Source organism: Scyliorhinus torazame, chromosome 22 (assembly GCF_047496885.1).
Source record: "Scyliorhinus torazame isolate Kashiwa2021f chromosome 22, sScyTor2.1, whole genome shotgun sequence".
Taxonomy (NCBI): Eukaryota; Metazoa; Chordata; class Chondrichthyes; order Carcharhiniformes; family Scyliorhinidae; genus Scyliorhinus; species Scyliorhinus torazame.
This window is the reverse complement of record NC_092728.1, coordinates 9,212,070-9,239,193: the sequence shown is the minus strand read 5'-3', so window position 1 is coordinate 9,239,193 and position 27,124 is coordinate 9,212,070. Positions and strand designations below refer to the sequence as shown.

The 27,124-nt window shown below is 58.3% G+C and overlaps 1 protein-coding gene across 2 annotated transcripts in view; it reads right to left on the bottom strand.

The window, feature by feature from the left end:
- slc38a5b (solute carrier family 38 member 5b) overlaps positions 1-27,124 on the bottom strand; it is a 76,307-nt gene that overhangs the window by 20,959 nt on the left and 28,224 nt on the right. For both annotated transcript variants that reach the window (XR_011937598.1, XM_072487867.1), the window contains exons 8-9: positions 21,440-21,498; positions 1,784-1,927 (exon numbers count right to left, since the gene is read on the bottom strand). Coding sequence is in view for 1 of the 2 variants with exons in the window: in XM_072487867.1 (XP_072343968.1) it covers positions 1,784-1,927; positions 21,440-21,498 (203 nt within the window). In the remaining variant the exon portion in view is untranslated. The remainder of the gene's footprint in view (positions 1-1,783; positions 1,928-21,439; positions 21,499-27,124) is intronic.

Sequence of the window (27,124 nt, the reverse complement as noted above, 5' to 3'; positions counted from 1 at the left end):
GTAAAGCTCCCTCCACACTGTCCCCATCAAAGACTCCCAGGACAGGTACAGCACGGGGTTAGATAAAGAGTAAAGCTCCCTCCACACTGTCCCCATCAAACACTCCTAGGACAGGGGCAGCACAGGGTTAGATACAGAGTAAAGCTCCCTCTACACTGTCCCCATCAAACACTCCCAGGACAGGTACAGCTCGGGGTTAGATACAGAGTAAAGCTCCCTCTACACTGTCCCCATCAAAGACTCCCAGGACAGGTACAGCACGGGGTTAGATAAAGAGTAAAGCTCCCTCCACACTGTCCCCATCAAACACTCCTAGGACAGGGGCAGCACAGGGTTAGATACAGAGTAAAGCTCCCTCTACACTGTCCCCATCAAACACTCCCAGGACAGGGGCAGCACAGGGTTAGATACAGAGGAAAGCTCCCTCTACACTGTCCCCATCAAACACTCCCAGGACAGGCACAGCACGGGGTTAGATACAGAGTAAAGCTCCCTCTACGCTGTCCGCATCAAACACTCCCAGGACAGGTACAGCACGGGGTTAGATACAGAGTAAAGCTCCCTCTACACTGTCCCCATCAAACACTCCCAAGACAGGTACAGCACGGGGTTCGATACAGAGTAAAGCTCCCTCTACACTGTCCCCATCAAACACTCCCAGGACAGGTACAGCACGGGGTTAGATACAGAGTAAAGCTCCCTCTACACTGTCCCCATCAAACACTCCCAAGACAGGTACAGCACGGGGTTAGATACAGTGTAAAGCTCCCTCTACACTGTCCCCATCAAACACTCCCAGGACAGGTACAGCACGGGGTTAGATACAGAGTAAAGATCCCTCTACACTGTCCCCATCAAACACTCCCAGGACAGGTACAGCACGGGGTTAGATACAGAGTAAAGATCCCTCTACACTGTCCCCATCAAACACTCCCAGGACAGGCACAGCACGGGGTTAGATACAGAGTAAAGCTCCCTCTACACTGTCCCCATCAAACACTCCCAAGACAGGTACAGCACGGGGTTAGATACAGAGTAAAGCTCCCTCTACACTGTCCCCATCAAACAAGCCCAGCACAGGTACAGCACAGAGTTACGTACAGAGTAAAGCTCCCCTACACTGTCCCCATCAAACACTCCCAGGACAGGTACAGCACAGGGTTAGATACAGAGTAAAGCTCCCTCTACACTGTCCCCATCAAACACTCCCAGGACAGGTACAGCACGGGGTTAGACACAGAGTAAAGCTCCCTCTACACTGTCTCCATCAAACACTCCCAGGACAGGTACAGCACGGGGTTAGATACAGAGTAAAGCTCCCTCTACACTGTCCCCATCAAACAAGCCCAGCACAGGTACAGCACAGGGTTAGATACAGAGTAAAGCTCCCTCTACACTGTCCCCATCAAACACTCCCAGGACAGGTACAGCACGGGGTTAGATACAGAGTAAAGCTCCCTCGACACTGTCCCCATCAAACACTCCCAGGACAGGTACAGCACGGGGTTAGATACAGAGTAAATCTCCCTCTACACTGTCCCCATCAAACACTCCCAGGACAGGTACAGCACGGGGTTAGGTACAGAGTGAAGCTCCCTCTACACTGTCCCCCATCAAACACTCCCAGGACAGGTACAGCACGGGGTTAGATACAGAGTAAAGCTCCCTCTACACTGTCCCCATCAAACACTCCCAGGACAGGTACAGCACGGGGTTAGATACAGAGTAAAGCTCCCTCTACACTGTCCCCATCGAACACTCGAAGATGAGGTTGGATATGAACCTGAGGATTGATGGTGAATAGTTTTGCTGTGCACTCCTCCTCGATCGTGTGGTTTTCAATCTTCGAATAAACGATCTGGCTATGCTGGGTCTCATTTCCATATACAGGCAGTGGACAGGGCACCTGGAACCTCTTGTAGACCAGCTGTAGGGAGGCAGAAAGAGAGGGGTTATAGTTACCTTGCGCTTTCACCACCTCGGGCCATGCCCAAAGCATTTCATGGCCACTGAAATACTCTTCTTTTAAATTTAGTGGAACCAATTCTTTTCTTTCCAATTAAGGGACAATTTGGTGTGGCCAATCCACCTACACTGGGTTGTGGGGGTGAGACCCACGCAGACACGGGGACAATGTGCAAACTGCACAAGGGCAGTGTCCGAGGGGGAATTGAACCGGATCCTCGGCACAGGTGAGGCAGCAGTGCTAACCACTGTGCCACCAAAATACTCTTTTTTTAAAAATATATTTTTATTCTCCTTTTTCACATTTTCTCCCACATTTACACCCATCAACAATAAACAATAATCAGCAAAATACTCTTTTTAACCTGCGCCAGCGATGGGCTGTACGAGGAGCCCATTAGCTATTGATGGAGAGGCAGATCCCGTCTCTGTTTAAAAAGTGGCCCTCCCGTTGTGAGCCGAGGCAAATTAACCTTTTGTTTTCAAACATTGTGGGTAGTTTTATGGACAATGTGGTTCACGGTTTGTGGACGGTCGCAGCTGTTGAAACGTGATCAGAGCTTTCAGAGCAGGTTGTTGGATGCGGATCGGCTCAAAGCCACTCCAAGGAGATGAAAACTTTTGATCAAAGGATTTCTTTCTTCAGCTTGGTAGCAACCAGTCACGGAAAAGATCGAGGAACAACTGCACAGTTGTGATCAGTTTACGTTAACGCAAAGTGGTGTAGATGTGCGCAGATTTGAGCACCATCTGTGCCCCGCTGCTGTAATGTAGAAAGCTCGGCAATCAATTTACGCACAGCAAGATCCCACAAACAGCAATGTGATTATAGAACCATAAGAAGGGGCCATTCGGCCCATTGAGTCTGCACCAAACTCTCCAAAAGAGCACCACAACCTAGGCCCAAGCCTCACCCTAACCCTGCAATACCACTAACTTTGGACACCAAGGGGCAATTTATCATGGCCAATCCACCTAACCGGCACATCTTTGGACTGTAGGTGGAAACAGGAGCACCCGGAAGAAACCCAGGCAGACACACGGGGAGAAAGTGCGACCTCCATAGAGACAGTGACCCAAACCCGGCCGTGCTAACCACTGTTCCGCCCCTGTGCGGCGCTCCCCCCAATACTGACCCTGTGTCAGTGCGGCACTCCCTCAGTACTGACCCTCTGACAGTGCGGCGCTCCCTCAGTACTGACCCTCTGACAGTGCGGCACTCCCTCAGTACTGACCCTCTGACAGTGCGGCACGCCCTCAGTACTGACCCTCTGACAGTGCGGCACTCCCTCAGTACTGACCCTCTGACAGTGCGGCACTCCCTCAGTACTGACCCTCTGACAGTGCGGCGCTCCCCCCAATACTGACCCTCGGACAGTGCGGCGCTCCCTCAGCACTGACCCTCTGACAGTGCAGCGCTCCCTCAGTACTGACCCTCTGACAGTGCGGCACTCCCTCAGTACTGACCCTCTGACAGTGCTGCACTCCCTCAGTACTGACCCTCTGACAGTGCGGCGCTCCCCCAATACTGACCCTCGGACAGTGCGGCGCTCCCTCAGCACTGACCCTCTGACAGTGCAGCGCTCCCTCAGTACTGACCCTCTGACAGAGCGGCACTCCCTCAGTACTGACCCTCTGACAGTGCGGCACTCCCTCAGTACTGACCCTCTGACAGTGCAGCACTCCCTCAGTACTGACCCTCTGACAGTGCGGCGCTCCCTCAGTACTGACCCTCTGACAGTGCAGCACTCCCTCAGCACTGACCCTCTGACAGTGCGGCACTCCCTCAGTACTGACCCTCGGACAGTGCGGCGCTCCCCCCAATACTGACCCTCTGACAGTGCGGCACTCCCTCAGTACTGACCCTCCGACAGTGCGGCGCTCCCTCAGTACTGACCCTCTGACAGTGCGGCACTCCCTCAGTACTGACCCTCTGACAGTGCGGCACTCCCTCAGTACTGACCCTCTGACAGTGCGGCGCTCCCCCCAATACTGACCCTGTGTCAGTGCGGCACTCCCTCAGTACTGACCCTCTGACAGTGCGGCACTCCCTCAGTACTGACCCTCTGACAGTGCGGCACGCCCTCAGTACTGACCCTCTGACAGTGCGGCGCTCCCTCAGCACTGACCCTCTGACAGTGCGGCACTCGCTCAGTACTGACCCTCTGACAGTGCGGCACTCCCTCAGTACTGACCCTCTGACAGTGCGGCACTCCCTCAGTACTGACCCTCTGACAGTGCGGCACTCCCTCAGTACTGACCCTCTGACAGTGCTGCACTCCCTCAGTACTGACCCTCTGACAGTGCGGCGCTCCCCCCAATACTGACCCTCGGACAATGCGGCGCTCCCTCAGCACTGACCCTCTGACAGTGCAGCGCTCCCTCAGTACTGACCCTCTGACAGTGCGGCACTCCCTCAGTACTGACCCTCTGACAGTGCGGCACTCCCTCAGTACTGACCCTCTGACAGTGCAGCACTCCCTCAGTACTGACCCTCTGACAGTGCGGCGCTCCCTCAGTACTGACCCTCTGACAGTGCAGCACTCCCTCAGCACTGACCCTCTGACAGTGCGGCACTCCCTCAGTTCTGACCCTCGGACAGTGCGGCGCTCCCCCCAATACTGACCCTCTGACAGTGCGGCACTCCCTCAGTACTGACCCTCGCACAGTGCGGCGCTCCCTCAGTACTGACCCTCTGACAGTGCGGCACTCGCTCAGTACTGACCCTCTGACAGTGCGGCACTCCCTCAGTACTGACCCTCTGACAGTGCGGCGCTCCCTCAGTACTGACCCTCTGACAGTGCAGCACTCCCTCAGTACTGACCCTCTGACAGTGTAGCACTCCCTCAGTACTGACCCTCTGACAGTGCGGCGCTCCCTCAGTACTGACCCTCTGACAGCGCGGCACTCCCTCAGTACTGACCCTCGGACAGTGCGGCGCTCCCCCCAATACTGACCCTCTGACAGTGCGGCACTCCCTCAGTACTGACCCTCGCACAGCGCGGCACTCCCTCAGTACTGACCCTCTGACAGTGCGGCGCTCCCCCAAATACTGACCCTCTGACAGCGCGGCACTCCCTCAGTACTGACCCTCTGACAGTGCGGCACTCCCTCAGTACTGACCCTCTGACAGTGCGGCACTCCCTCAGTACTGACCCTCTGACAGTGCAGCACTCCCTCAGTACTGACCCTCTGACAGTGCGGCACTCCCTCAGTACTGACCCTCTGACAGTGCGGCGCTCCCTCAGTACTGACCCTCTGACAGCGCGGCACTCCCTCAGTACTGACCCTCTGACAGTGCGGCGCTCCCCCCAATACTGACCCTCTGACAGTGCGGCACTCCCTCAGTACTGACCCTCTGACAGTGCGGCACGCCCTCAGTACTGACCCTCTGACAGTGCGGCACTCCCTCAGCACTGACCCTCTGACAGTGCAGCGCTCCCTCAGTACTGACCCTCTGACAGTGCGGCACTCCCTCAGTACTGACCCTCTGACAGTGCAGCACTCCCTCAGTACTGACCCTCTGACAGTGCGGCGCTCCCTCAGTACTGACCCTCTGACAGTGCGGCACTCCCTCAATACTGACCCTCTGACAGTGCAGCACTCCCTCAGTACTGACCCTCTGACAGTGCAGCACTCCCTCAGTACTGACCCTCTGACAGTGCGGCACTCTCTCAGTACTGACCCTCTGACAGTGCAGCACTCCCTCAGTACTGACCCTGTGTCAGTGCAGCACTCCCTCAGTACTGCCCCTCTGACAGTGCGGCACTCCCTCAGTACTGACCCTCTGACAGTGCAGCACTCCCTCAGTACTGACCCTCTGACAGTGCTGCACTCCCTCAGTACTGACCCTCTGACAGTGCGGCACTCCCTCAGTACTGCCCCTCTGACAGTGCGGCACTCCCCCCAATACTGACCCTCTGACAGTGCGGCACTCCCTCAGTACTGACCCTCTGACAGTGCGGCACTCCCTCAGTACTGACCCTCTGACAGTGCTGCACTCCCTCAGTACTGACCCTCTGACAGTGCGGCACTCCCTCAGTACTGACCCTCTGACAGTGCTGCACTCCCTCAGTACTGACCCTCTGACAGTGCGGCGCTCCCTCAGTACTGACCCTCTGACAGTGCGGCACTCCCTCAGTACTGACCCTCTGACAGTGCTGCACTCCCTCAGTACTGACCCTCTGACAGTGCGGCGCTCCCCCCAATACTGACCCTCGGACAGTGCGGCGCTCCCTCAGCACTGACCCTCTGACAGTGTAGCGCTCCCTCAGTACTGACCCTCTGACAGTGCGGCACTCCCTCAGTACTGACCCTCTGACAGCGCGGCACTCCCTCAGTACTGACCCTCGCACAGTGCGGCGCTCCCTCAGTACTGACCCTCTGACAGTGCAGCACTCCCTCAGTACTGACCCTCTGACAGTGCAGCACTCCCTCAGTACTGACCCTCTGACAGTGCGGCGCTCCCTCAGTACTGACCCTCTGACAGCGCGGCACTCCCTCAGTACTGACCCTCTGACAGTGCGGCGCTCCCCCCAATACTGACCCTCTGACAGTGCGGCACTCCCTCAGTACTGACCCTCTGACAGTGCGGCACTCCCTCAGTACTGACCCTCTGACAGTGCGGCACTCCCTCAGCACTGACCCTCTGACAGTGCAGCACTCCCTCAGTACTGACCCTCTGACAGTGCGGCACTCCCTCAGTACTGACCCTCTGACAGTGCAGCACTCCCTCAGTACTGACCCTCTGACAGTGCGGCGCTCCCTCAGTACTGACCCTCTGACAGCGCGGCACTCCCTCAGTACTGACCCTCTGACAGTGCGGCGCTCCCCCCAATACTGACCCTCTGACAGTGCGGCACTCCCTCAGTACTGACCCTCTGACAGTGCGGCACGCCCTCAGTACTGACCCTCTGACAGTGCGGCACTCCCTCAGCACTGACCCTCTGACAGTGCAGCACTCCCTCAGTACTGACCCTCTGACAGTGCGGCACTCCCTCAGTACTGACCCTCTGACAGTGCAGCACTCCCTCAGTACTGACCCTCTGACAGTGCGGCGCTCCCTCAGTACTGACCCTCTGACAGTGCGGCACTCCCTCAGTACTGCCCCTCTGACAGTGCGGCACTCCCCCCAATACTGACCCTCTGACAGTGCGGCACTCCCTCAGTACTGACCCTTTGACAGTGCGGCACTCCCTCAGTACTGACCCTCTGACAGTGCTGCACTCCCTCAGTACTGACCCTCTGACAGTGCGGCGCTCCCTCAGTACTGACCCTCTGACAGTGCGGCACTCCCTCAGTACTGACCCTCTGACAGTGCTGCACTCCCTCAGTACTGACCCTCTGACAGTGCGGCGCTCCCCCCAATACTGACCCTCGGACAGTGCGGCGCTCCCTCAGCACTGACCCTCTGACAGTGCAGCGCTCCCTCAGTACTGACCCTCTGACAGTGCGGCACTCCCTCAGTACTGACCCTCTGACAGTGCGGCACTCCCTCAGTACTGACCCTCGGACAGTGCGGCGCTCCCCCCAATACTGACCCTCTGACAGTACGGCACTCCCTCCGTACTGACCCTCTGACAGTGCGGCGCTCCCTCAGTACTGACCCTCTGACAGTGCAGCACTCCCTCAGTACTGACCCTCTGACAGTGCAGCACTCCCTCAGTACTGACCCTCTGACAGTGCGGCACTCCCTCAGTACTGACCCTCTGACAGCGCGGCACTCCCTCAGTACTGACCCTCTGACAGTGCGGCGCTCCCCCCAATACTGACCCTCTGACAGTGCGGCACTCCCTCAGCACTGACCCTCTGACAGTGCGGCACTCCCTCAGTACTGACCCTCTGACAGTGCGGCACTCCCTCAGCACTGACCCTCTGACAGTGCAGCACTCCCTCAGTACTGACCCTCTGACAGTGCGGCACTCCCTCAGTACTGACCCTCTGACAGTGCAGCACTCCCTCAGTACTGACCCTCTGACAGTGCGGCGCTCCCCCAATACTGACCCTGTGTCAGTGCGGCACTCCCTCAGTACTGACCCTCTGACAGTGCGGCACTCCCTCAGTACTGACCCTCTGACAGTGCGGCACTCCCTCAGTACTGACCCTCTGACAGTGCGGCACGCCCTCAGTACTGACCCTCTGACAGTGCGGCACTCCCTCAGTACTGACCCTCTGACAGTGCTGCACTCCCTCAGTACTGACCCTCTGACAGTGCGGCGCTCCCCCCAATACTGACCCTCGGACAGTGCGGCGCTCCCTCAGCACTGACCCTCTGACAGTGCAGCGCTCCCTCAGTACTGACCCTCTGACAGTGCGGCACTCCCTCAGTACTGACCCTCTGACAGTGCGGCACTCCCTCAGTACTGACCCTCTGACAGTGCAGCACTCCCTCAGTACTGACCCTCTGACAGTGCGGCGCTCCCTCAGTACTGACCCTCTGACAGTGCAGCACTCCCTCAGCACTGACCCTCTGACAGTGCGGCACTCCCTCAGTACTGACCCTCGGACAGTGCGGCGCTCCCCCCAATACTGACCCTCTGACAGTGCGGCACTCCCTCAGTACTGACCCTCCGACAGTGCGGCGCTCCCTCAGTACTGACCCTCTGACAGTGCGGCACTCCCTCAGTACTGACCCTCTGACAGTGCGGCACTCCCTCAGTACTGACCCTCTGACAGTGCGGCGCTCCCCCCAATACTGACCCTGTGTCAGTGCGGCACTCCCTCAGTACTGACCCTCTGACAGTGCGGCACTCCCTCAGTACTGACCCTCTGACAGTGCGGCACGCCCTCAGTACTGACCCTCTGACAGTGCGGCGCTCCCTCAGTACTGACCCTCTGACAGCGCGGCACTCCCTCAGTACTGACCCTCTGACAGTGCGGCGCTCCCCCCAATACTGACCCTCTGACAGTGCGGCACTCCCTCAGTACTGACCCTCTGACAGTGCGGCACGCCCTCAGTACTGACCCTCTGACAGTGCGGCACTCCCTCAGCACTGACCCTCTGACAGTGCAGCGCTCCCTCAGTACTGACCCTCTGACAGTGCGGCACTCCCTCAGTACTGACCCTCTGACAGTGCAGCACTCCCTCAGTACTGACCCTCTGACAGTGCGGCGCTCCCTCAGTACTGACCCTCTGACAGTGCGGCACTCCCTCAATACTGACCCTCTGACAGTGCAGCACTCCCTCAGTACTGACCCTCTGACAGTGCAGCACTCCCTCAGTACTGACCCTCTGACAGTGCGGCACTCTCTCAGTACTGACCCTCTGACAGTGCAGCACTCCCTCAGTACTGACCCTGTGTCAGTGCAGCACTCCCTCAGTACTGCCCCTCTGACAGTGCGGCACTCCCTCAGTACTGACCCTCTGACAGTGCAGCACTCCCTCAGTACTGACCCTCTGACAGTGCGGCACTCCCTCAGTACTGACCCTCTGACAGTGCGGCACTCCCTCAGTACTGCCCCTCTGACAGTGCGGCACTCCCCCCAATACTGACCCTCTGACAGTGCGGCACTCCCTCAGTACTGACCCTCTGACAGTGCGGCACTCCCTCAGTACTGACCCTCTGACAGTGCTGCACTCCCTCAGTACTGACCCTCTGACAGTGCGGCACTCCCTCAGTACTGACCCTCTGACAGTGCTGCACTCCCTCAGTACTGACCCTCTGACAGTGCGGCGCTCCCTCAGTACTGACCCTCTGACAGTGCGGCACTCCCTCAGTACTGACCCTCTGACAGTGCTGCACTCCCTCAGTACTGACCCTCTGACAGTGCGGCGCTCCCCCCAATACTGACCCTCGGACAGTGCGGCGCTCCCTCAGCACTGACCCTCTGACAGTGCAGCGCTCCCTCAGTACTGACCCTCTGACAGTGCGGCACTCCCTCAGTACTGACCCTCTGACAGTGCGGCACTCCCTCAGTACTGACCCTCGCACAATGCGGCGCTCCCCCCAATACTGACCCTCTGACAGTGCGGCACTCCCTCAGTACTGACCCTCTGACAGTGCGGCGCTCCCTCAGTACTGACCCTCTGACAGTGCAGCACTCCCTCAGTACTGACCCTCTGACAGTGCAGCACTCCCTCAGTACTGACCCTCTGACAGTGCGGCGCTCCCTCAGTACTGACCCTCTGACAGCGTGGCACTCCCTCAGTACTGACCCTCTGACAGTGCGGCGCTCCCCCCAATACTGACCCTCTGACAGTGCGGCACTCCCTCAGTACTGACCCTCTGACAGTGCGGCACTCCCTCAGTACTGACCCTCTGACAGTGCGGCACTCCCTCAGCACTGACCCTCTGACAGTGCAGCACTCCCTCAGTACTGACCCTCTGACAGTGCGGCACTCCCTCAGTACTGACCCTCTGACAGTGCAGCACTCCCTCAGTACTGACCCTCTGACAGTGCGGCGCTCCCTCAGTACTGACCCTCTGACAGCGCTGCACTCCCTCAGTACTGACCCTCTGACAGTGCGGCGCTCCCCCCAATACTGACCCTCTGACAGTGCGGCACTCCCTCAGTACTGACCCTCTGACAGTGCGGCGCTCCCTCAGTACTGACCCTCTGACAGTGCAGCACTCCCTCAGTACTGACCCTCTGACAGTGCGGCACGCCCTCAGTACTGACCCTCTGACAGTGCGGCACTCCCTCAGCACTGACCCTCTGACAGTGCAGCACTCCCTCAGTACTGACCCTCTGACAGTGCGGCACTCTCTCAGTACTGACCCTCTGACAGTGCAGCACTCCCTCAGTACTGACCCTGTGTCAGTGCAGCACTCCCTCAGTACTGCCCCTCTGACAGTGCGGCACTCCCTCAGTACTGACCCTCTGACAGTGCAGCACTCCCTCAGTACTGACCCTCTGACAGTGCGGCACTCCCTCAGTACTGACCCTCTGACAGTGCGGCACTCCCTCAGTACTGCCCCTCTGACAGTGCGGCACTCCCCCCAATACTGACCCTCTGACAGTGCGGCACTCCCTCAGTACTGACCCTCTGACAGTGCGGCACTCCCTCAGTACTGACCCTCTGACAGTGCTGCACTCCCTCAGTACTGACCCTCTGACAGTGCGGCGCTCCCTCAGTACTGACCCTCTGACAGTGCGGCACTCCCTCAGTACTGACCCTCTGACAGTGCTGCACTCCCTCAGTACTGACCCTCTGACAGTGCGGCGCTCCCCCCAATACTGACCCTCGGACAGTGCGGCGCTCCCTCAGCACTGACCCTCTGACAGTGCAGCGCTCCCTCAGTACTGACCCTCTGACAGTGCGGCACTCCCTCAGTACTGACCCTCTGACAGTGCGGCACTCCCTCAGTACTGACCCTCGGACAGTGCGGCGCTCCCCCCAATACTGACCCTCTGACAGTGCGGCACTCCCTCAGTACTGACCCTCTGACAGTGCGGCGCTCCCTCAGTACTGACCCTCTGACAGTGCAGCACTCCCTCAGTACTGACCCTCTGACAGTGCAGCACTCCCTCAGTACTGACCCTCTGACAGTGCGGCGCTCCCTCAGTACTGACCCTCTGACAGCGCGGCACTCCCTCAGTACTGACCCTCTGACAGTGCGGCGCTCCCCCCAATACTGACCCTCTGACAGTGCGGCACTCCCTCAGTACTGACCCTCTGACAGTGCGGCACTCCCTCAGTACTGACCCTCTGACAGTGCAGCACTCCCTCAGTACTGACCCTCTGACAGTGCGGCACTCCCTCAGTACTGACCCTCTGACAGTGCAGCACTCCCTCAGTACTGACCCTCTGACAGTGCGGCGCTCCCTCAGTACTGACCCTCTGACAGCGCGGCACTCCCTCAGTACTGACCCTCTGACAGTGCGGCGCTCCCCCCAATACTGACCCTCTGACAGTGCGGCACTCCCTCAGTACTGACCCTCTGACAGTGCGGCACGCCCTCAGTACTGACCCTCTGACAGTGCGGCACTCCCTCAGCACTGACCCTCTGACAGTGCAGCACTCCCTCAGTACTGACCCTCTGACAGTGCGGCACTCCCTCAGTACTGACCCTCTGACAGTGCAGCACTCCCTCAGTACTGACCCTCTGACAGTGCGGCGCTCCCTCAGTACTGACCCTCTGACAGTGCAGCACTCCCTCAGTACTGACCCTCTGACAGGGCAGCACTCCCTCAGTACTGACCCTCTGACAGTGCAGCACTCTCTCAGTACTGACCCTCTGACAGTGCAGCACTCCCTCAGTACTGACCCTCTGACAGTGCGGCACTCCCTCAGTACTGACCCTCTGACAGTGCGGCACTCCCTCAGTACTGCCCCTCTGACAGTGCGGCACTCCCTCAGTACTGACCCTCTGACAGGGCGGGACTCCCTCAGCACTGACCCTCTGACAGTGCGGCGCTCCCTCAGTACTGACCCTCTGACAGTGCGGCGCTCCCTCAGTACTGACCCTCTGACAGTGCGGCGCTCCCTCAGCACTGACCCTCTGACAGTGCGGCACTCCCTCAGTACTGACCCTCTGACAGTGAGGCACTCCCTCAGTACTAACCCTCTGACAGTGCAGCACTCCCTCAGTACTGACTCTCTGACAGTGTGGCACTCCCTCAGTACTGACCCTCTGACAGTGCGGCACTCCCTCAGTACTGACCCTCTGACAGTGCGGCACTCCCTCAGTACTGACCCTCTGACAGTGCGGCGCTCCCCCCAATATTGACCCTGTGACAGTGCGGCACTCCCTCAGTACTGACCCTCTGACAGTGCGGCATGACCTCAGTACTGACCCTCTGACAGTGCGGCGCTCCCTCAGTACTGACCCTCTGACAGTGCGGCACTCTCTCAGTACTGACCCTCTGACAGTGCGGCACTCCCTCAGCACTGACCCTCTGACAGTGCGGCACTCCCTCAGTACTGACCCTCCGACAGTGCAGCGCTCCCTCAGTACTGACCCTGTGACAGTGCGGCGCTCCCTCAGTACTGGCCCTCTGACAGTGTGGCACCCCCTCAGTACTGACCCTCCGACAGTGCAGCACTCCCTCAGTACTGACCCTCCGACAGTGCCACACTCCCTCAGTACTGACCCTCTGACAGTGCGGGGCTCCCTCAGTACTGACCCTCGGACAATGCGGCACTCGCTCAGCACTGACCGTCTGACAGTGCGGCACTCCCTCAGTACTGACCCTCCGACAGTGCAGCGCTCCCTCAGTACTGACCCTGTGACAGTGCGGCGCTCCCTCAGTACTGGCCCTCTGACAGTGTGGCACCCCCTCAGTACTGACCCTCCGACAGTGCAGCACTCCCTCAATACTGACCCTCCGACAGTGCCACACTCCCTCAGTACTGACCCTCTGACAGTGCGGGGCTCCCTCAGTACTGACCCTCTGACAGTGCGGCGCTCCCTCAGTACTGACCCTCTGACAGCGCGGCACTCCCTCAGTACTGACCCTCTGACAGTGCGGCGCTCCCCCAAATACTGACCCTCTGACAGCGCGGCACTCCCTCAGTACTGACCCTCTGACAGTGCGGCACTCCCTCAGTACTGACCCTCTGACAGTGCGGCACTCCCTCAGTACTGACCCTCTGACAGTGCAGCACTCCCTCAGTACTGACCCTCTGACAGTGCTGCACTCCCTCAGTACTGACCCTCTGACAGTGCGGCACTCCCTCAGTACTGCCCCTCTGACAGTGCGGCACTCCCCCCAATACTGACCCTCTGACAGTGCGGCACTCCCTCAGTACTGACCCTCTGACAGTGCGGCACTCCCTCAGTACTGACCCTCTGACAGTGCTGCACTCCCTCAGTACTGACCCTCTGACAGTGCGGCACTCCCTCAGTACTGACCCTCTGACAGTGCTGCACTCCCTCAGTACTGACCCTCTGACAGTGCGGCGCTCCCTCAGTACTGACCCTCTGACAGTGCGGCACTCCCTCAGTACTGACCCTCTGACAGTGCTGCACTCCCTCAGTACTGACCCTCTGACAGTGCGGCGCTCCCCCCAATACTGACCCTCGGACAGTGCGGCGCTCCCTCAGCACTGACCCTCTGACAGTGTAGCGCTCCCTCAGTACTGACCCTCTGACAGTGCGGCACTCCCTCAGTACTGACCCTCTGACAGCGCGGCACTCCCTCAGTACTGACCCTCGCACAGTGCGGCGCTCCCTCAGTACTGACCCTCTGACAGTGCAGCACTCCCTCAGTACTGACCCTCTGACAGTGCAGCACTCCCTCAGTACTGACCCTCTGACAGTGCGGCGCTCCCTCAGTACTGACCCTCTGACAGCGCGGCACTCCCTCAGTACTGACCCTCTGACAGTGCGGCGCTCCCCCCAATACTGACCCTCTGACAGTGCGGCACTCCCTCAGTACTGACCCTCTGACAGTGCGGCACTCCCTCAGTACTGACCCTCTGACAGTGCGGCACTCCCTCAGCACTGACCCTCTGACAGTGCAGCACTCCCTCAGTACTGACCCTCTGACAGTGCGGCACTCCCTCAGTACTGACCCTCTGACAGTGCAGCACTCCCTCAGTACTGACCCTCTGACAGTGCGGCGCTCCCTCAGTACTGACCCTCTGACAGCGCGGCACTCCCTCAGTACTGACCCTCTGACAGTGCGGCGCTCCCCCCAATACTGACCCTCTGACAGTGCGGCACTCCCTCAGTACTGACCCTCTGACAGTGCGGCACGCCCTCAGTACTGACCCTCTGACAGTGCGGCACTCCCTCAGCACTGACCCTCTGACAGTGCAGCACTCCCTCAGTACTGACCCTCTGACAGTGCGGCACTCCCTCAGTACTGACCCTCTGACAGTGCAGCACTCCCTCAGTACTGACCCTCTGACAGTGCGGCGCTCCCTCAGTACTGACCCTCTGACAGTGCGGCACTCCCTCAGTACTGCCCCTCTGACAGTGCGGCACTCCCCCCAATACTGACCCTCTGACAGTGCGGCACTCCCTCAGTACTGACCCTTTGACAGTGCGGCACTCCCTCAGTACTGACCCTCTGACAGTGCTGCACTCCCTCAGTACTGACCCTCTGACAGTGCGGCGCTCCCTCAGTACTGACCCTCTGACAGTGCGGCACTCCCTCAGTCCTGACCCTCTGACAGTGCTGCACTCCCTCAGTACTGACCCTCTGACAGTGCGGCGCTCCCCCCAATACTGACCCTCGGACAGTGCGGCGCTCCCTCAGCACTGACCCTCTGACAGTGCAGCGCTCCCTCAGTACTGACCCTCTGACAGTGCGGCACTCCCTCAGTACTGACCCTCTGACAGTGCGGCACTCCCTCAGTACTGACCCTCGGACAGTGCGGCGCTCCCCCCAATACTGACCCTCTGACAGTACGGCACTCCCTCCGTACTGACCCTCTGACAGTGCGGCGCTCCCTCAGTACTGACCCTCTGACAGTGCAGCACTCCCTCAGTACTGACCCTCTGACAGTGCAGCACTCCCTCAGTACTGACCCTCTGACAGTGCGGCACTCCCTCAGTACTGACCCTCTGACAGCGCGGCACTCCCTCAGTACTGACCCTCTGACAGTGCGGCGCTCCCCCCAATACTGACCCTCTGACAGTGCGGCACTCCCTCAGCACTGACCCTCTGACAGTGCGGCACTCCCTCAGTACTGACCCTCTGACAGTGCGGCACTCCCTCAGCACTGACCCTCTGACAGTGCAGCACTCCCTCAGTACTGACCCTCTGACAGTGCGGCACTCCCTCAGTACTGACCCTCTGACAGTGCAGCACTCCCTCAGTACTGACCCTCTGACAGTGCGGCGCTCCCCCAATACTGACCCTGTGTCAGTGCGGCACTCCCTCAGTACTGACCCTCTGACAGTGCGGCACTCCCTCAGTACTGACCCTCTGACAGTGCGGCACTCCCTCAGTACTGACCCTCTGACAGTGCGGCACGCCCTCAGTACTGACCCTCTGACAGTGCGGCACTCCCTCAGTACTGACCCTCTGACAGTGCTGCACTCCCTCAGTACTGACCCTCTGACAGTGCGGCGCTCCCCCCAATACTGACCCTCGGACAGTGCGGCGCTCCCTCAGCACTGACCCTCTGACAGTGCAGCGCTCCCTCAGTACTGACCCTCTGACAGTGCGGCACTCCCTCAGTACTGACCCTCTGACAGTGCGGCACTCCCTCAGTACTGACCCTCTGACAGTGCAGCACTCCCTCAGTACTGACCCTCTGACAGTGCGGCGCTCCCTCAGTACTGACCCTCTGACAGTGCAGCACTCCCTCAGCACTGACCCTCTGACAGTGCGGCACTCCCTCAGTACTGACCCTCGGACAGTGCGGCGCTCCCCCCAATACTGACCCTCTGACAGTGCGGCACTCCCTCAGTACTGACCCTCCGACAGTGCGGCGCTCCCTCAGTACTGACCCTCTGACAGTGCGGCACTCCCTCAGTACTGACCCTCTGACAGTGCGGCACTCCCTCAGTACTGACCCTCTGACAGTGCGGCGCTCCCCCCAATACTGACCCTGTGTCAGTGCGGCACTCCCTCAGTACTGACCCTCTGACAGTGCGGCACTCCCTCAGTACTGACCCTCTGACAGTGCGGCACGCCCTCAGTACTGACCCTCTGACAGTGCGGCGCTCCCTCAGTACTGACCCTCTGACAGCGCGGCACTCCCTCAGTACTGACCCTCTGACAGTGCGGCGCTCCCCCCAATACTGACCCTCTGACAGTGCGGCACTCCCTCAGTACTGACCCTCTGACAGTGCGGCACGCCCTCAGTACTGACCCTCTGACAGTGCGGCACTCCCTCAGCACTGACCCTCTGACAGTGCAGCGCTCCCTCAGTACTGACCCTCTGACAGTGCGGCACTCCCTCAGTACTGACCCTCTGACAGTGCGGCACTCCCTCAGTACTGACCCTCGCACAATGCGGCGCTCCCCCCAATACTGACCCTCTGACAGTGCGGCACTCCCTCAGTACTGACCCTCTGACAGTGCGGCGCTCCCTCAGTACTGACCCTCTGACAGTGCAGCACTCCCTCAGTACTGACCCTCTGACAGTGCAGCACTCCCTCAGTACTGACCCTCTGACAGTGCGGCGCTCCCTCAGTACTGACCCTCTGACAGCGTGGCACTCCCTCAGTACTGACCCTCTGACAGTGCGGCGCTCCCCCCAATACTGACCCTCTGACAGTGCGGCACTCCCTCAGTACTGACCCTCTGACAGTGCGGCACTCCCTCAGTACTGACCCTCTGACAGTGCGGCACTCCCTCAGCACTGACCCTCTGACAGTGCAGCACTCCCTCAGTACTGACCCTCTGACAGTGCGGCACTCCCTCAGTACTGACCCTCTGACAGTGCAGCACTCCCTCAGTACTGACCCTCTGACAGTGCGGCGCTCCCTCAGTACTGACCCTCTGACAGCGCTGCACTCCCTCAGTACTGACCCTCTGACAGTGCGGCGCTCCCCCCAATACTGACCCTCTGACAGTGCGGCACTCCCTCAGTACTGACCCTCTGACAGTGCGGCGCTCCCTCAGTACTGACCCTCTGACAGTGCAGCACTCCCTCAGTACTGACCCTCTGACAGTGCGGCACGCCCTCAGTACTGACCCTCTGACAGTGCGGCACTCCCTCAGCACTGACCCTCTGACAGTGCAGCACTCCCTCAGTACTGACCCTCTGACAGTGCGGCACTCTCTCAGTACTGACCCTCTGACAGTGCAGCACTCCCTCAGTACTGACCCTGTGTCAGTGCAGCACTCCCTCAGTACTGCCCCTCTGACAGTGCGGCACTCCCTCAGTACTGACCCTCTGACAGTGCAGCACTCCCTCAGTACTGACCCTCTGACAGTGCGGCACTCCCTCAGTACTGACCCTCTGACAGTGCGGCACTCCCTCAGTACTGCCCCTCTGACAGTGCGGCACTCCCCCCAATACTGACCCTCTGACAGTGCGGCACTCCCTCAGTACTGACCCTCTGACAGTGCGGCACTCCCTCAGTACTGACCCTCTGACAGTGCTGCACTCCCTCAGTACTGACCCTCTGACAGTGCGGCGCTCCCTCAGTACTGACCCTCTGACAGTGCGGCACTCCCTCAGTACTGACCCTCTGACAGTGCTGCACTCCCTCAGTACTGACCCTCTGACAGTGCGGCGCTCCCCCCAATACTGACCCTCGGACAGTGCGGCGCTCCCTCAGCACTGACCCTCTGACAGTGCAGCGCTCCCTCAGTACTGACCCTCTGACAGTGCGGCACTCCCTCAGTACTGACCCTCTGACAGTGCGGCACTCCCTCAGTACTGACCCTCGGACAGTGCGGCGCTCCCCCCAATACTGACCCTCTGACAGTGCGGCACTCCCTCAGTACTGACCCTCTGACAGTGCGGCGCTCCCTCAGTACTGACCCTCTGACAGTGCAGCACTCCCTCAGTACTGACCCTCTGACAGTGCAGCACTCCCTCAGTACTGACCCTCTGACAGTGCGGCGCTCCCTCAGTACTGACCCTCTGACAGCGCGGCACTCCCTCAGTACTGACCCTCTGACAGTGCGGCGCTCCCCCCAATACTGACCCTCTGACAGTGCGGCACTCCCTCAGTACTGACCCTCTGACAGTGCGGCACTCCCTCAGTACTGACCCTCTGACAGTGCAGCACTCCCTCAGTACTGACCCTCTGACAGTGCGGCACTCCCTCAGTACTGACCCTCTGACAGTGCAGCACTCCCTCAGTACTGACCCTCTGACAGTGCGGCGCTCCCTCAGTACTGACCCTCTGACAGCGCGGCACTCCCTCAGTACTGACCCTCTGACAGTGCGGCGCTCCCCCCAATACTGACCCTCTGACAGTGCGGCACTCCCTCAGTACTGACCCTCTGACAGTGCGGCACGCCCTCAGTACTGACCCTCTGACAGTGCGGCACTCCCTCAGTACTGACCCTCTGACAGTGCAGCACTCCCTCAGCACTGACCCTCTGACAGTGCAGCACTCCCTCAGTACTGACCCTCTGACAGTGCGGCACTCCCTCAGTACTGACCCTCTGACAGTGCAGCACTCCCTCAGTACTGACCCTCTGACAGTGCGGCGCTCCCTCAGTACTGACCCTCTGACAGTGCAGCACTCCCTCAGTACTGACCCTCTGACAGGGCAGCACTCCCTCAGTACTGACCCTCTGACAGTGCAGCACTCTCTCAGTACTGACCCTCTGACAGTGCAGCACTCCCTCAGTACTGACCCTCTGACAGTGCGGCACTCCCTCAGTACTGACCCTCTGACAGTGCGGCACTCCCTCAGTACTGCCCCTCTGACAGTGCGGCACTCCCTCAGTACTGACCCTCTGACAGGGCGGGACTCCCTCAGCACTGACCCTCTGACAGTGCGGCGCTCCCTCAGTACTGACCCTCTGACAGTGCGGCGCTCCCTCAGTACTGACCCTCTGACAGTGCGGCGCTCCCTCAGCACTGACCCTCTGACAGTGCGGCACTCCCTCAGTACTGACCCTCTGACAGTGAGGCACTCCCTCAGTACTAACCCTCTGACAGTGCAGCACTCCCTCAGTACTGACTCTCTGACAGTGTGGCACTCCCTCAGTACTGACCCTCTGACAGTGCGGCACTCCCTCAGTACTGACCCTCTGACAGTGCGGCACTCCCTCAGTACTGACCCTCTGACAGTGCGGCGCTCCCCCCAATATTGACCCTGTGACAGTGCGGCACTCCCTCAGTACTGACCCTCTGACAGTGCGGCATGACCTCAGTACTGACCCTCTGACAGTGCGGCGCTCCCTCAGTACTGACCCTCTGACAGTGCGGCACTCTCTCAGTACTGACCCTCTGACAGTGCGGCACTCCCTCAGTACTGACCCTCTGACAGTGCGGCACTCCCTCAGTACTGACCCTCCGACAGTGCAGCGCTCCCTCAGTACTGACCCTGTGACAGTGCGGCGCTCCCTCAGTACTGGCCCTCTGACAGTGTGGCACCCCCTCAGTACTGACCCTCCGACAGTGCAGCACTCCCTCAGTACTGACCCTCCGACAGTGCCACACTCCCTCAGTACTGACCCTCTGACAGTGCGGGGCTCCCTCAGTACTGACCCTCGGACAATGCGGCACTCGCTCAGCACTGACCGTCTGACAGTGCGGCACTCCCTCAGTACTGACCCTCCGACAGTGCAGCGCTCCCTCAGTACTGACCCTGTGACAGTGCGGCGCTCCCTCAGTACTGGCCCTCTGACAGTGTGGCACCCCCTCAGTACTGACCCTCCGACAGTGCAGCACTCCCTCAATACTGACCCTCCGACAGTGCCACACTCCCTCAGTACTGACCCTCTGACAGTGCGGGGCTCCCTCAGTACTGACCCTCGGACAATGCGGCACTCGCTCAGCACTGACCGTCTGACAGTGCGGCACTCCCTCAGTACTGACCCTCTGACAGTGCAGCACTCCCCCAGTACTGACCCTCTGACAGTGTGGCACTACCTCAGTACTGACCCTCTGACAGTGCAGTGCTCCCTCGGTACTGACCCTCTGACAGTGCGGCACTCCCTCAGCACTGACCCTCTGACAGTGCGGCACTCCCTCAGTACTGACCCTCTGACAGTGCGGGGCTCCCTCAGTACTGACCCTCTGACCCTGCGACACTCCCTCAGTACTGACCCTCTGACAGTGCGGCGCTCCCTCAGTACTGACCCTCTGACATTGCGGGGCTCCCTCAGTACTGACCCTCTGACAGTGCGGCGCTCCCTCAGTACTGACCCTCTGACATTGCGGGGCTCCCTCAGTACTGACCCTCTGACAGTGCGGCGCTCCCTCAGTACTGACCCTCTGACCCTGCGACACTCCCTCAGTACTGACCCTCTGACAGTGCGGCGCTCCCTCAGTACTGACCCTCTGACAGTGCGGGGCTCCCTCAGTCCTGACCCTCTGACCCTGCGACACTCCCTCAGTACTGACCCTCTGACATTGCGGGGCTCCCTCAGTACTGACCCTCTGACAGTGCGGCACTCCCTCAGTACTGACCCTCTGACAGTGCAGCACTCCCTCAGTACTGACCCTCTGACAGTGCAGCACTCCCTCAGTACTGACCCTCTGACAGTGCAGCACTCACTCAGTACTGACCCTCTGACAGTGCGGCACTCCCTCAGCACCGACCCTCCAATGTACAATTGAGGCAAATGGGATTTGTGGGGTTGGGGGAGGTAGAAAAACTGAATGAACACAAAGGGGAAAGAAATAGAATGATCTGGGGGATAGGAGCTGGTGAGGGGGGAGTGGTTGGAGGATTGATCGGACAAGAAAGTCCAGCATGGTGCAGAGGGCCCAAATAGCCTGTTCCTCTGCTGGACAGTCAGTGAGCGGACATGGGCAGAACGTGGGAGGAATGTCACCAATCAAGGCTGTACGAGGGTAAGCCCTGAAGAGATGGCAGCCGGAATAAACCAACACGGGGTGTCCGGGCCTGCAGGATGCTGCCACCTGTCCTGCCAGGTGGGCGCCAGCAGAGGATTTGCGCACCCAACATGATTCACAAACGTTGAAGGACTGACTCACCGCGATCAGAAAGAAGACCATACAGCTCAATGAGAAACCACTGGTGTACCCCAGGTAACCTGGAGACAGAAATACGACAAGATAAGACACTCCCAAAAATCATTCATCATCACTTAAATCAACAGATCACTGGATTTACAGGAGCAGGATTCAACACAGCAGTTTCGATATCATCGAAGTTGTTCGATGCCTTAGCCCTGGCACGTTCACGCCTGGGTCAGGAGTTCATGGGTTCAAACCCACTGCAGTGGCCAAGCACCAAGACTGATGCTGATGCACTGATGGAATATCGAAGGAGTGTCGCGCTGTCGGAGGGTCAGTACTGAGGGAGTGCTGCACTGTCAGAGGGTCAGTACTGAGGGAGTGCCGCACTGTCAGAGGGTCAGTACTGAGGGAGTGCCGCACTGTCAGAGGGTCAGTACTGAGGGAGTGCCGCGCTGTCAGAGGGTCAGTGCTGAGGGAGTGCCGCACTGTCAGAGGGGCAGTACTGAGGGAGTGCCGCACTGTCAGAGGGTCAGTACTGAGGGAGTGCTGCACTGTCAGAGGGTCAGTACTGAGGGAGTGCTGCACTGTCAGGGGGTCAGTGCTGAGGGAGTGCTGCACTGTCAGGGGGTCAGTGCTGAGGGAGTGCTGCACTGTCAGAGGGTCAGTACTGAGGGAGTGCCGCACTGTCAGGGGGTCAGTGCTGAGGGAGTGCTGCACTGTCAGAGGGTCAGTGCTGAGGGAGTGCCGCACTGTCAGGGGGTCAGTACTGAGGGAGTGCCGCACTGTCAGAGGGTCTGTACTGAGGGAGTGCCGCACTGTCAGAGGGTCAGTACTGAGGGAGTGCTGCACTGTCAGAGGGTCAGTGCTGAGGGAGTGCTGCACTGTCAGAGGGTCAGTGCTGAGGGAGTGCCACACTGTCAGGGGGTCAGTACTGAGGGAGTGCTGCATTGTCAGAGGGTCAGTACTGAGGGAGTGCCGCACTGTCAGAGGGTCAGTACTGAGGGAGTGCTGCACTGTCAGAGGGTCAGTGCTGAGGGAGTGCTGCACTGTCAGAGGGTCAGTGCTGAGGGAGTGCCGCACTGTCAGGGGGTCAGTACTGAGGGAGTGCTGCATTGTCAGAGGGTCAGTACTGAGGGAGTGCTGCACTGTCAGAGGGTCAGTACTGAGGGAGTGCCGCACTGTCAGAGGGTCAGTACTGAGGGAGTGCTGCACTGTCAGAGGGTCAGTGCTGAGGGAGTGCCGCACTGTCAGGGGGTCAGTACTGAGGGAGTGCCGCACTGTCAGAGGGTCTGTACTGAGGGAGTGCCGCACTGTCAGAGGGTCAGTACTGAGGGGGCACCGCACTGTCAGAGGGTCAGCACTGAGGGAGCGCCGCACTGTCAGAGGGTCAGTACTGAGGGTGTGCTGCACTGTCAGAGGGTCAGTACTGAGGGAGTGCTGCACTGTCAGAGGGTCAGTACTGAGGGTGTGCTGCACTGGCAGAGGGTCAGTACTGAGGGAGTGCCGCACTGTCAGAGGGTCAGCACTGAGGGAGTGCTGCACTGTCAGAGGGTCAGTACTGAGGGAGTGCCGCACTGTCAGAGGGTCAGGTACTGACGGAATGCTGCACTGTCGGAGGGTGAGTACTGAGGGAGCATCGCACTGTCAGAGGGTCAGTGCTGAGGGAGCATCACACTGTTGGGGGGTCAGGTACTGAGGGAGTGCCGCACTGTCAGAGGGTCAGTGCTGAGCGAGCGCCGTACTGTCAGAGGGTCAGTGCTGAGGGTGCACCGCACTGTCAGAGGGTCAGTGCTGAGGGAGTCTTGCACTGTCAGAGGGTCACTACTGACGGAATGCCACACTGTCGGAGAGTGAGTGCTGTGGGAGCGTCGCACTGTCTGAGGGTCAGTGCTGAGGGAGCGCCGCACTGTCAGAGGGTCAGGTACTGACGGAATGCTGCACTGTCGGAGGGTGAGTACTGAGGGAGCATCGCACTGTCAGAGGGTCAGTGCTGAGGGAGCATCACACTGTTGGGGGGTCAGGTACTGCGGGAAATCCGCACTGTCGGAGGGTCAGTACTGAGGGAGCGCCGCACTGTCAAAGGGTCAGTACTGAGGGAGCACCGCACTGTCAGAGGGTCAGTACTGAGGGAGCGCCGCACTGTCAGAGGGTCAGGTACTGAGGGAACTCCGCACTGTCAGAGGGACAGTACTGAGGGAGTGCTGCACTGTCAAAGGGTCAGTATTGAGGGAGTGCTGCACTGTCAAAGGGTCAGTATTGAGGGAACACCGCACTGTCGGAGAGTCAGTACTAAGGGAGCGCCGCACTGAGGAGGGTATCAAGGTCGCAGGAGTGTACCGGCAGGCAGGAAGGTGGATTGAAGTGTGTCTACTTCAATGCAAGGAGCATCCGGAATAAGGTAGGTGAACTTGGAGCGTGGATTGGTACTTGGGACTATGATGTTGTGGCCATTACGGAGACATGGTTAGAACAGGGACAGGAATGCCTGTTGGAAGTTCCGGTATAGATGTTTCAGTAAGAGTAGGGAAGGTGGTAAAAGAGGTGGAGGAGTGCATTGTTAATCAAGGATAGTTTAATGGCTGCAGAAAGACAGTTCGAGGGGGATCTGCCTACTGAGGTAATATGGGCTGAAGTTAGAGATAGGAAAGGAGCGGTCACGTTGTTAGGAGTTTTCTATAGGCCCCCAAATAGTAATAGAGATGTGGAGGAAGAAATTGCAAAATAGATTATGGATAGGTGTGGAGGTCTCAGGATAGTTGTCATGGGTGACTTTAACTTTCCAAATATTGATTGGAACCTCTATAGGTCGAACAGTTCGGACGGGGCAGTTTTTGTACAGCGTGTGCAGGAGGGTTTCCTGACACAATATGTGGAAATGCCGACAAGAGATGGGGCCACATTGGATTTGGTACTGGGTAATGGACTGGGCCAAGAGTTAGATTTGTTTGTGGGAGAGCACTTTGGAGACAGTGACCACAATTCGGTGTCTTTCACTATTGCAATGGAGAGGGATAGGGCCATACGGCAGGGCAAGGTTTATAATTGGGGGAGGGGTAATTATGATGCGATGATGCAAGAATTAGGGAGCATAAGATGGGAACAGAAACTGTCAGGGAAAGGCACAAATGAAAAGTGGAGCTTGTTCAAGGAACAAATACTGCGTGTCCTTGATAGGTATGTCCCTGTCAGGCAGGGAGGAAATGGCTGTGTGAGGGAACCATGGTTCACAAAAGAGGTTGAATGTCTTGTCAAGAGGAAAAAGGAAGCGTATGTAAGGATGAGAAAACAAGGTTCAGTCGGGTCGCTTGAGGGTTACAAGGTAGCAAGGAATGAGCTAAAAAAAGGGCTAGGAGGGGGCATGAGAAGTCCTTGGCGGGTCGGATCAAGGAAAACCCCAAGGCTTTTTACTCTTATCTGAGAAATAAAAGAATGACCAGGGTGAGGTTAGGGCCGGTCAAGGACAGTAGTGGGAACTTGTGCATGGAGTCAGAAGAGATAGGAGAGATGTTGAATGAATACTTTTCTTCAGTGTTCACCGAGGCGAGGGGCTGTGTTTTTGAGTACGACAGTGTGATACAGGTGGGTAGGCTGGAGGAGGTAGATGTTCCGAGGGAAGATGTATTAGCAATTTTGAAAAACCTGAGGATCGACAAATCCCCTGGGCCAGATGGAATATATCCTAGGATTCTTTGGGAGGCAAGGGATGAGATTGCAGAGCCTTTGGCTTTGATCTTTGGGTCCTCACTGTCCACGGGGATAGTGCCAGAGGACTGGAGAGTGGCGAATATTGTTCCTCTGTTCAAGAAAGGGAATAGGAATGACCCTAGTAATTATAGGCCAGTTAGTCTTAGTTTGGTGGTCGGTAAGTTAATGGAAAGGTCCTGAGGGATAGGATTAATGACCATTTGGAAAGATGCAGCTTAATCCGGGATAGTCAACAGGATTCGTGAAGGGTAAGTCATGCCTCACAAATTTGATTGAATTCTTTGAGGAGATAACTAAGTGTGTAGATGAAGGTAGAGCAGTTGATGACGTATACATGGATTTTAGTAAGGCGTTTGATAAGGTTCCCCATGGTCGGCTCATGAAGAAAGTAAGGAGGTGTGGGATAGAGGGAAATTTGGCCAATTGGATAAGTAATTGGCTATCACATAGAAGACAGGGGGTGGTGGTGGATGGAAAATGTTCAGCCTGGAGACCAGTTACCAGCGGTGTACCACAGGGATCAGGGCTGGGTCCTCTGCTATTTGTGATTTTTAAAAATGACTTGGAGGAGGGGGCTGAAGGGTGGGTCAGTAAATTTGCTGATGACACCAAGATTGGTGGAGTAGTGGATGAGATGGAGGGCTGTTGTAGGCTGCAAAGAGACATTGATAGGATGCAGAGTTGGGCTGAAAAATGGCAGATGGAGTTTAACCCTGATAAGTGCGAGGTGATTCATTTTGGTAGGACAAATTTGAATGCGGAATACAGGGTCAACGGCAGGGTTCTGAGGAATGTGGAGGAACAGAGAGATCTTGGGGTTCATGTCCACAGATCTCTGAAAGTTGCCACTCAAGTGGATAGAGCCGTGAAGAAGGCCTATAGTGTGTTAGCATTTATTTACAGGGGGCTTGAGTTTAAGAGCCATGGGGTTATGCTGCAACTGTACAGGACCCTGGTGAGACCACATTTGGAGTATTGTGAGCAGTTCTGGTCACCTCATTATAGGAAGGATGTAGAATCATTGGAAAGGGTGCAAAGGAGATTTACCAGGATGCTGCCTGGATTGGAGGGTATGTCTTATAAGGAAAGGTTGAAGGAGCTAGGGCTTTTCTCTTCAGGAGGATGAGAGGCGACTTAATAGAGGTCTAAAGGGTGATGAGGGGGATAGATAGAGTGGACATTCAGAGACTATTTCCCCGGGTGGATGTAGCTGTTACAAGGGGGCATAACTATAAGGTTTGGGGTGGGAGATATAGGAGGGATGTCGAGGTAGGTTCTTTACTCAGAGTGGTTTGGGTGTGGAATGGACTGCCTGCTGTGATAGCGGAGTCGGACACTTTAGGAACTTTCAAGCGGTTATTGGATAGGCACATGGAGCACACCAGAATGACAGGGAGCGGGATAGCTTGATCTTGGTTTCGGACAAAGCTCGGCACAACATGGAGGGCCGAAGGGCCTGTTCTGTGCAGTACTGTTGTATGTCAAAGGGTCAGTGCTGAGGGAGTGCTGCACTGTCAGAGGGTCAGTGCTGAGGTAGCGCCGCACTGTCGGAGGGTCAGTGCTGAGGGAGCGCCGCACTGTCAGAGGGTCAGTGCTGAGGGAGTGCTGCACTGTCAGAGGGTCAGTGCTGAGGTAGCGCCGCACTTTCAGAGGGTCAATACTGAGGGAGCGCCGCACTGTCAGAGGGTCAGCACTGAGGGAGCACCGCACTGTCGGAGGGTCAGTATTGAGAGAGTGCTGCACTGTCAGAGGGTCAGTACTGAGGGAGTGCCGCACTGTCAGAGGGTCAGTACTGAGGGAGTGCCGCACTGTCAGAGGGTCAGTACTGAGGGAGTGCCGCACTGTCAGAGGGTCAGTACTGAGGGAGTGCCGCACTGTCACAGTGTCAGTACTGAGGGAGTGTCGCACTGTCGGAGGGTCAGTGCCGAGGGAGCACCGCACTGTCAGAGGGTCAGTACTGAGGGAGTGCCGCACTGTCAGAGGGTCAGTGCTGAG